Source organism: Drosophila biarmipes, chromosome 3R (assembly GCF_025231255.1).
Source record: "Drosophila biarmipes strain raj3 chromosome 3R, RU_DBia_V1.1, whole genome shotgun sequence".
Classification (NCBI taxonomy): Eukaryota; Metazoa; Arthropoda; class Insecta; order Diptera; family Drosophilidae; genus Drosophila; species Drosophila biarmipes.
In genome coordinates this window covers 27,838,724-27,849,307 of record NC_066616.1, presented here as the reverse complement: position 1 = coordinate 27,849,307, position 10,584 = coordinate 27,838,724, and the positions used below count along the sequence as shown (strand labels likewise).

Genomic DNA, 10,584 nt, shown 5'->3' with positions numbered 1-10,584 from the left:
TATATTGTCTTAAATATATATAGTTAATAATAGTGATATCTCAAGAAATAAAGTATAACGACATATGTTTCACTTATTATGCCAGCAATAAAGCAAAAATATCTCTTCATAATTGTTAGTATGGGTTCATTAAACACTTCGTAGAAGTTCAATATCAGGCGGCTGATAGTACAACAACTTAGCGATTAGCTCAGTCTGATAGTGAATACCGTGAATTCTGATTGATTGCTCACTATCGGGGAAGTCGGCGGGCTTGATATGCGGAATTAACCGTCTAGATGGCTCCTGTTATATTTCTAATCGGTAGGCCAACTGAACCGTGGGCTTATCACTTTTACGCTTATCCCAAAATTTAATAGCGGCTCTTAGCGAAATAAAACCAAACACAAGACCAGTCAATCGAATTCTGGCGAGCATGGCCAAAGTGGTTACCATTCTTCTGCTCAGCGGACTGGTTCTAACTTTCGTAACCCTCTACGACTACTTTCTGTACAAAAACTAAGGTGGGTAGAGTAGCTCTTTGATTTTCTCCTAATTGAAGGAATATGTTTTCATACATTACAGATGAACCCTCAGCTCTGATAAAAGCCTTCTCATCTAGATCCAATAGCCGATCCCTCTTTCGCATTATAGAGAGTAAATCGAATCCAAATGTGATCGATTGCCTTAACGGCATCCATTGCATGTCCATCATTTGGGTGGCCTTTTCCCATGTCAATCTATACTTTGTCACCATGTCAAATATAAACGTGGTGCATGTTATTCCGGTAAGCTTACTTTTTATATATTTACTGCATTAAACTCCATAAAAGCTTTTAATTTCTCAGTGGGCTGAAAAACCTCATTCCAATATTGTCCTACATGGTGGCTTGTTGGTGGCCATGATTGCTCTGCGGTCCATGGATAAGTAAGTGATTTTAATTGAAGTATATATGTATTTATTAAACTTAGTTGTTTAATAGAAGCCAGAGTAAACTAAATGCTCCGTTGATGTACCTACGCTTGATTCGCAACCTGCCCGTTTTGACCATGGCCATTCTTATTTATATGAAGATCATGCCACTGTGTCTGGTGGTCCCCTATTTTATGATGGCTTCAGTGGAAACGACAACTGCGAGAAGGGCTGGTTTTGGACCCTGCTCTTTATCCAGAACTATGCCACCACGGATATTGTATGTTTTAATAGGAATTTAATCAAGAACGATATTTTTTCAATGCCTGAGCCACACTTGGTATTTGGCAGTGGACATGCAGCTGTATATCATCTCCCCGCTTCTACTGATTGCTCTTTTCAAATGGGGCAAAAAGGCAGCTGTTATGATTGTCTTACTTATTTTCCTGCTTTCGGGTTGCCTTTTTGCCACTATGATGATCAACCATTTCTCAAGTAGGTATCCCAGATTTATCATTAAAGCCTTTTGATGACTACATATATTTTTTTTTTCAGAAATACATACAAGTGGCAACAATATGGCTAATCACATGCTATATCAGGCCACCCATAGGCATGCAGCTCCTTGGCTGATTGGATTCCTGTTTGGCTACTTTTTGCACCTGAATAGGGGCAGAAAGTTCCATTTGAAGTCCCTGTCAGTGTGGTCAGGATGGGGCATCTGCCTAGCCCTGCTTGGAACCTCGCTTTTTGCCCTTTATCCTGTCTCCAAGTGGAGTGCTCCTGCCTTGTCCCCTTTGGAGGAGTCAGAACCAGTACCTATTTCTCAGACTACACAGCGGCATGTTTAGTTTTATAAACAATTACTTGAAATTATTTATAACGAATATCCTTTGTTTTCTTATAGATGCTAAAATTCTGGTCAGATTTTGGCTTTACCGTCATGCTGCTGAAACCGAAAAAGAAATCTACTGTGCAAAGCCAGATTGCTTCCTCCAATATAGAACCCACCGAAACTCAACCTGAAAACAACTGTAATCAGATATTGGTAGTAATTAGCAAATCTGATTAGTATTCACTCAATTAAAAATAAGTTACTTCCAAGTACTGATCACTGATAAAAGTATGTGCTACTCTTGAGTATCATTAATAATTTAAATAAATTTTCTATAGAAATTGTTTCCGTCATTGCTCTGATATTTTTAATATTCTCACAGATGCTTAGATTCAAACCCACAAAGAGGAGCAGAAAATGTTGTGAAATAAATGATTTTTAAACAATATAAACCGGTATTATTTTATTTCTCGGAGAATAACATAGGATAACTTCTAAATCCCAAGTGCTGATAACAGTGGGCTATGCCCATTTACTGATCTTATCATGTATTTGAATACATTTCTAAGGAAATTAGGCTATAAATATGATTCTTAAAAACCGTTAGTGATTACGAATTGGTAATTTAGACTGACCAACTCGTTAGCTTTTTATCATTTTTTAAGATAAGGCACTAAATCATATACTGATCAGCATTTGGAATACTACGAATTCACCAGATAAGTAGTATCAGCTGTGTTAACTGGAAATTTACAAGTCGTTAAAGTAATCTATTTGATTCTTGGCTATTGACCAAAGTTTTTTTTTATATCGATGATTTTTTATTTGTAAGACTAATGTAAAATACTTAATTACGTATATTTGAAAGATTAAAAATTAGCCTTGTGTTAAAAAATAGGTATCTGAACCGTCAAATATAATGTTAAAACTTTTAATTCTGATGGTCAAGGTTTTTTTTAACTATTTTAGAAAACCATGTAATACATTTTTTTGTTTTTAAATGTAATATAAATTAAAAGCGCTTTCGCTCACCATTAACGGGTAGCTAGCTGTCTGAAAAAAGATAAACAATCTAAAACACTCAAACGAAATGTTTGTTTACCAAGGGTTGGGGGAAATCTCAATACAATAGAACTGATAGACTGTTCATCGGAATTAAACCTTTTATGACAATATTATTTGACGGATCGACTACTATTGTACTGAGTTATTGCAGATTCCTTAGTATTTTTATAATGTTTGTAACATGGAAAAAGACTGAAATGGCATCACCATCATGTATGTATATATATACCTCGAATTGTGAAGAAATGGGGAAATTGGGTAGATTAATTTTTGGTAGTCAAGTAGTTCAAGTTCAAGTAGTTAAGCATATACGTATTGCAACAGGGAAGGGATTACGTGGTACATCATAGTCGGGAGCCGTCCTTAGCACTCAACCTTGCTTATAATCGCGATTGGTCGTTATCGCTAGTATATAAGTTCTGCCGATTTGTACAAAGGTAGTCAATTCTCGTTCGGTTAGCATGGTCAAAATATTGAGCTACATTTTGCTTAGTGGGCTTGTCCTCAGCAGCGCAGTACATATTGAGGACAAAAATGTCCTGCAGAAATTTCAGCATTTTAAGCAACTCAAACCCCTGGGCATTGAGTTTGCCGACTACTTTCAAAATGTAACGCTAAACGAATTAAGTGTTTTCGACGCCCGATTGCCAACTCAGCAGGATCTTTTGTGCCTCAATGATATGTCCAAGTTTATGTTGGCTCTTCAAGGCGGCCAGTATTGGGCATTGAAAAGTGAGAAACCTGTTTTTTTTTAGGATCTGTAAAGTAATATCAATGATCCTTAAATCGACAGTGATTGACGCTTGGGGTTCCATACCCTCTGGTCTATTTACGGGCAATGTTTATGACTTGGGTAACTTCGACGAGTGCATAAACATTCAGAAGGATACCATCAAGGGAAAGTACTGCTTTTTAGAGGTGTCGCCCGGTAAAATGCTCGGCGTTGAGGGTGCCCTAGCTGGAGTGGTGAAAATGAAAATAGCCACCTGTTTTCCGGCTTCCTGCTCGGCCACTCACATGAACAAGTTCCTGGATCAGATAATACAGAGGCTACTGAACGTGAATATTCCCAGCACGGCCATGAGTATCAGCGATAACACTTGCCAGACGAACGAAAGCGAACCCTGGTCTGGTCTCACTATTTTCGTTATGTAGGTGGCCCCATATTGCTTATATTGATTTCAATTTAATTTAACCTATTGAAATATTTAGAGTTTTCTTATCTGTAATGGGCGCTATCGTAGCGTTCTTCACGATATACGACTTTTTTTTCTGCACAAATCAAGGTGAGTTTGGAAATTAATTAATATTCTAAATGAACCTTTTACGATCATCGAATTTTTCAGATCAACTTCCTGCTATTGTGAAGTTGCTTTCGGCCAGGGCCAACTCACGTTATATTTTCCACATCTCACTGAACAAATCGAACCCGAATGTTATCGAATGCCTCCACGGAATCAGGGGAATGTCTCTTTTCTGGGTGGTTTTTCTCCATCAATATGCCAGCAAATTTTATTCGCCAAATATCAATCGCTTCAGTATTATTCGAGTAAGTGAATTATTTCCCTTTTTGAGAATATTTACTTTATCACTTATATATTTCAGTGGCTACAAACGCCTTTCACGAGTTTCTTTCTACACGGAACCTTCTCAGTTGATTCATTTTTCTTTATTGGCGGCCTCTTGGTGTCTCTGATTTCACTTCGATCAATGGAAAGGTGAGTTAATAACTTTTTTCCACTGAAAGAATAAAATTATATTTACATTTATTTTCAATCGTTTTGCAGAAACAAAGGCAGTCTTAATGTCCTTTTAATGTACTTGCACCGCCTGATACGCATAGTTCCTATCTTGGCCATGGCAATTCTAGTCTACACACAACTTGTGGGTGTTTTGGGCGATGGACCTCTTTTAACGGGCGGCTACAATGGCAAAGCGTCCTGTGAAAAGTCCTGGTATTTGACCATGCTCTTTGTAAACAATTATGCAAATGAAATGGTGAGTGATATACGGTTTTTCCAGACTGCAAAATAGATATAACGTTTATGATTTAGTGCCTTGATCACACTTGGTATCCTTTTATTCGCTCTCTACGAATGGGGCAAGAAGGCTGCTGCTGGTATACTGGTACTTACAATATTGCTGTCGGGATGCCTGTTTGCCACCATGATGGTCAACCACTACCGGATAACAAGGTATGCAATGGAGGACACAATTACATTTTATCAATCGAAATATTTGTAACTTTTCCTCCTCAGTCTTGACCTATCTTTGCAGAAGAAGATGTACTTCTACACCCACACCCACGCTGCCCCCTGGCTGATTGGATTTTTGTTTGGCTACTTTCTGTACTTGAACAAGGGACGGCAGTTAAAACTGCACTGGGTGGCCGTTTGGTCTGGCTGGATTCTGTGCCTGGCCATGCTCTTCACCTCGATCTTCGCCCTGTTCCCGATAATGGGCGCCGGAACTCCTTGGTTGGCAACCACCTTGGAACTGTCCTCCTATTATACTCTCACTCGTGTGGGTTGGCACTTGCTTGGGTGGTCTTTGCCTGCATGCAAGGATACGGAGGACTGGCCAACAGTTTCCTTTCCTCGCCAGTCTGGCAGCCGATTTCAAAACTCTCCTATTCCGTCTACATGTGGCACAGCTTCATCCAGGAGATAAACCAACGAATTGTTAGGACCAACACTTACTTCTCCAACTATCAAGTGGTAGGTTTTTTGGATTCAAGTAATTCAGGGTGTGTTGTTCTGACTTTTTTACCATTTTTCAGATGCTTGACTTCTGGTCTTCATTGGGTTTCACCGTGCTGTTTTCCTATGTGCTGTACCTGCTTATTGAGGCTCCCTTTGGCGGACTTGATATTTTCCTTAGGCCCCAAAAGAAGGCAACTACAGTGGGGAAGTCAGTATCGGACTCCAAACAGCCGGCGGAGAGCACTATTGATGATATTGACATCAATAAGCAGAGAGAACTGGAAGCGCCCGAGTTTACTGCTCAAACATCAACCGATTAGCTTCCAAAATTTGAAAAATTTTAATAAAAAAAAAAAACAGTACACGTGTATTGATAACCTTATTAGCCAATTTATTAGGGGTGCTTACAAGTTGTTTTCCATTGCCCCACAGAAACAAATATCACGTGAATGAGATAAAGCTGCTTTAAATATTAACTAATCCGAGTGCCGATATGCTAATCTTTTCAAGTATCTGTTAGTCCTATATTTCAAAGCATTGACGAACAAATCTTTCTTGATATACTGATAACTTGAGAGATTGGCTTATCGGGAATTTTCAATGGAATTGACTATTATATGACTAATATCGCACTTTGCGCTCGCAGACAGCACTTATCTCGGGCTAATTCGCGTATAAAAAGGGTTCCGAGTTCGTAAGAAGTATCAATAAGAGTTGAGCCATCATGGTCAACATAGTCGGAGTAGTTTTCCTCTGTGGAATTGCGCTTACTAGCGCCGTACAATTGAAGGAAGAGGATGTCCTGCCGGAGATCCAGGGCGTCAGGAAACTCAGATCCTTGGGACTTCAGATTGCTGGTTACATACCGGATCTTAAACAGGATGATATAAGCGTGCTGGACACAGGAGTGCCAACTCAGGATGATCTGGTGTGCCTCAGTGATTTGTCTGCCTTGATGGCGGGGCTTCAAAGCGGTCAATACTGGGCACTGAAAAGTAAGTTAACCTTGGAAAGCCGAGTGCTTTTTTTATGACCATCGTATCTGTATTACCCCAGTGTTCGATGCCTGGGGCTCCATACCCTCGGGTCTGCTGACCGGCAATATGTACGATCTTGGCAACTTTGATGAGTGCTTGAACATCAAGAAAGAGACCAGCCTGGGCAGAACCATCCGGGGGAAGTACTGTTTCCTCTCAGTGTCTCCCGCCAAGGCTCTGGGCCTTAACACTGGGATCTTGGGCCGCTTCCAGACCGCCACCTGTCTGCCGGCCTCCTGCTCGGCGGCCCAGATGAACACGTTTGTGGGTCAGACCCTGAGGCAGCTGCTCAACGTCAGCATTCCCAGCTCCGTAATGAGTATCAGCGATAGCACCTGCCAGACCAGTGAAAGTGAACCCTGGGATGGACTCACCATTTTCATGATGTAAGCGCGCAGACTTTTTAATCAGCCACCGGCTAATGCTTCTGATTACAGAGTGATCTTATCGTTTATGGGCTCTTTGGTGGCTTTGTTTACCTTGTGGGACTACTGTCTGGTAAAGAATCAGGGTGAGTTTGCAAAAAATAATCGTGGCGATGGACATTCCACAATGATTTATATACTTCCAGATCAGCTTCCAACCATTGTCAAGGTGTTCTCGGCCAGGGCCAACTCCCGGGCTCTTTTCCGCGTCGTCCAACCCAATTCGAATCCGAATGTTATCGACTGCCTCAATGGAATCCGCTGTTTGTCACTCGCTTGGGTGGTTTTTTGCCATCAATACGTGAATACTCTGTATGCGCCAAATCTTAACTTGTTTCATGCTTACTCGGTAAGAAAATTGCTGGTGATTTTCCGAAGAGAACGTTTGATAAACAATCATTTTTAGTGGGCGGAGACACCATATGCCAGCTTTATTCTGCATGGCTTTTTCTCGGTGGATTCGTTCTTCGTTCTCGGCGGTTTGTTGGTAGCTCTGATTACACTGCGAATGATGGACAGGTAAGATGGTACTTCACTTCGTACCTAAGTTCACCACTTTTAATTCGAATTTTATTTGCAGGACCAAGGGCAAACTCAATGTTCCTCTGATGTATCTACACCGCATAATCCGCATCGTTCCGCTTTTGGCAATTGCCATGGTAGTCTCTTTGAGATCGATGCCCCTTATAACACGCGGTCCTCTCTTATACAATGGGTATTCACAAAAGGCAGAGTGTGAGAGGAGTTGGTATTTAACCTTGCTCTTCGTGAATAACTACACCAATGATAAGGTAGGTTCGAGTCACTTTTTGTTCTTAATCGACATGACATTGATTTTCTGTGGACTTTAGTGTCTTGGTCATTCGTGGTATCTGGCGGTAGACATGCAAATGTTCCTTATCTCACCGATCCTGCTCATAGCTCTCTATAAATGGGGCAAGAAGGCAGCTGCCGGTATCTTCGTACTCATAGTACTGCTGTCTGGCTGTCTTTTTGCCACCATGATGGTTAATAACTACTCGGTGGTGTTGAAGTAAGTGATTTTTGCTTTTCATGTTATTGTGAAATATTTATAATACTATATATTATTCAGGCAATTCTCTTTGGATTCGATGAAGCATTTGTACTTCCCTACCCATACACATGCTATGCCCTGGCTGGTTGGTTTCCTCTTCGGCTACTTCCTGCACTTGAATAGGGGAAGGAAGTTCCAGATGAGCTGGTTAGCCGTGTGGTCAGGATGGTTCCTCTGTCTGGCCATGATCTTCACCTCGATCTTTGCCCTCTACCCGGCGGCCCAGTGGAGTCCTCCTACCTTTCCCATATTGTCGGAGTCCTTCTACTACACCCTCACCCGAGTGGGTTTCCCGATGGCCCTCTGCTGGGTGATCTTTGCCTGCATGCAGGGATACGGAGGACTGGCCAACAGCTTCCTCTCCTCGCCCCTGTGGCAGCCCCTGTCCAGGCTCTCCTACTCCGTCTACATGTGGCACATGTTCATCCAGGAAGTGAATACCCGAAGTATGAGGACGAATTCCTACTTCTCGGATTACAGAACGGTGGGTTTCCATATTATTTTTATAGTTTACACCTTTTACTTTAATCTATAATCCCTGCAGATGCTCAACTTCTGGTCAACCTTCGGCATCACCTTTTTATTTGCCTATCTGATGCACCTACTCATTGAGGCGCCCTTTGGTGGACTTGGGAATTTCCTGGTGCCAAAAAAGAAGAGCCCTCCGCTCGTCAAACAGAAATCGCAGATAGACGAGAATGAACCTAAGAACGTGGAGGAGCTTAAGGTGAACCCACCTGCACCGCCTGCATATTAGCTTTAAGACGACCCCGCCATCCTATTAGTCTTAGTAAATTATATAAGTTAAATTTAGGTAAATAAATAAATTGCTGCTATTTAAGTTGCCTGTTTTTATGGCCAGCTTGTGGCTTACTCCCGGCTGAGTAAGACATTTATCTGCGACTCCTCCGCTTCCGACTGTCGGTGCACCACCCCCATCACTTGCTGGTTGCATGTCCTGTGTAAATTTAAGCCTGGAAACAAATGGAGAACTTCTTGACTCGCGTCGACTTCGCTTAGCCCGATGCCATAAACTACGTGCAACTGCCGCGGTCATTGGCAGTGCAACTGCGAGTGCAACTGCAACTGCAATGTGGGCAAGAGTGTCTGGCCGGGCCGACAAAGCGATCTGGATCCGGATCCGAATTCGAATTCCCACTGCGCATATTTTATGGCAGTTACGCGGCTGGCGGGCAACTTAATTAGTGCCTGCTGGTGCGCTTCGACTCCGGGCTCGCCTTCCACTTCCCGCTCCACCTCCAGCTCCACCAGCCCCACCATTTCCACTTCGATTGCGGCAGGGACAGCTGCATTGCACCTGACATTTAACATTATTACGCGGCGCCTCCGCCGAATGCCGAATGAGAATGGAACGAGTTGGCCATTACTGGCAGCGCCTTAAAGTGGCGTTTCGCCGGCATTCGCGCTTAAGCGGTGTTAAGCTTAATGTGCACCACATTGACACCGCCGGCACATGGCAACCCGGAACATGGAGCTCCAACGCCGGCTTTTCGACGTCAGTGGTGATCCTTAAAGGAGGGGAAATCCATGCAAAAAATCCAAATATGTTGTTGAATTTTGTGCTTACCTCCGTACTTTCTCAAGACTATAAAATATTTATTTTAAGTGCTCCTAAAAAAAATGCAATATTTAATCCTCATCAATAAAACATCATGTACCCACCCTTGAAGCCCAACCTTTTTTTGTATTTCAAATGACTATTAAAAATAATGGATTATAAAAAATCTTATGAATAAAACACTTATATTTTTAAAATTCCGAAATAAAACCTTCAGGTCTACAAATTCCTCTGCGCACTCTTTAAATCCCATAATAATAAACTATAAAACCAAGAACCTTAAAGAGAACAACCAACTTGGCAGCACTGTTGGCCTGGCGGCTCAGTTGCATTAACGTTTTGTGACTGCGCCAAGGGTTGCGTGTTCGATTGCAGTTGCTGGCATTTAATGGGTTAAGGCACACTTCTGTGGGAGGACCGGTCCACTTACGATTCATTGAATTGGCCCCCGACTCCAGGGGGGCGCAATTGAAAATCGATCCGCCTTCGTGTGGCAGCTGTACTGTCTTTTTTCGACCCACTGGCAGTGCGCACTTTTGGCCGGCTTTAAGTCTTCGTAATAAGCTGTAGTAATGGCCCTTGGAGAGGCGACTTCTGACAGGACTTCCAATTAGCAGGAGTCAACTGCTCATGTAAACATTTCCCGATTTAACTTTCGGCATTCTGCCGCTCTGCCAGAGCAAAGAACAAAGTACAAAGAACTTTTGTGCACATTTGTGTTTATTATTGTATAAATCAAAAGATAAAGTTGCACACAAAGTTCCTGTGCCCTGTTTCAGGCTCTCCTTTCTCCTCCTCCTCCTCCTCCTGCTCTCCGTCGGGTAAGCCCGGGATTCGGTTGGTTAGGTCTGGGCTGTCCTCCGGGTGCTCCTCCATGTCCATGTCCTCCGTGTCCTGTTTGCATGTGGAGGCGCAGTACGTAAACTAAGCGGAGTGCAGACACACACACACACTCTCTCCTCCTGGAGTCGAAG

At 42.4% G+C, this 10,584-nt stretch overlaps 2 protein-coding genes across 2 annotated transcripts; both read left to right on the top strand.

Annotated features, from left to right (window-relative positions):
- The first annotated feature begins 3,253 nt into the window (after positions 1–3,253).
- On the top strand, positions 3,254–5,856 carry LOC108024872 (nose resistant to fluoxetine protein 6). Its single transcript, XM_017095017.2, is given in 11 exon segments — positions 3,254–3,524; positions 3,586–3,943; positions 4,005–4,078; positions 4,139–4,341; positions 4,398–4,510; positions 4,580–4,790; positions 4,847–4,866; positions 4,868–4,987; positions 5,051–5,322; positions 5,325–5,509; positions 5,572–5,856. Coding segments are annotated over 11 exon segments (2,070 nt in total). The 3' UTR covers positions 5,815–5,856.
- Positions 5,857–6,218: 362 nt separating this feature from the next.
- LOC108024879 (nose resistant to fluoxetine protein 6) lies at positions 6,219–8,872 on the top strand. Its single transcript, XM_017095023.2, has 9 exons — positions 6,219–6,489; positions 6,551–6,917; positions 6,969–7,042; positions 7,103–7,305; positions 7,363–7,475; positions 7,537–7,747; positions 7,808–7,989; positions 8,050–8,515; positions 8,576–8,872. The coding sequence occupies exons 1-9, from the start codon at positions 6,219–6,221 to the stop codon at positions 8,786–8,788; spliced, it is 2,100 nt and encodes a 699-aa protein (XP_016950512.1). The 3' UTR covers positions 8,789–8,872.
- Positions 8,873–10,584: the final 1,712 nt, after the last annotated feature.

Bases quoted from the DNA above. Each gene is read 5' to 3' on its own strand.
- LOC108024879 (XM_017095023.2), top strand. From the start codon at position 6,219: ATGGTCAACATAGTCGGAGTAGTTTTCCTCTGTGGAATTGCGCTTACT. The intron at 6,918-6,968 runs GTAAGCGCGCAG...TTCTGATTACAG, and splicing joins GGACTCACCATTTTCATGAT to AGTGATCTTATCGTTTATGG. The intron at 7,990-8,049 runs GTAAGTGATTTT...TATATTATTCAG, and splicing joins AACTACTCGGTGGTGTTGAA to GCAATTCTCTTTGGATTCGA.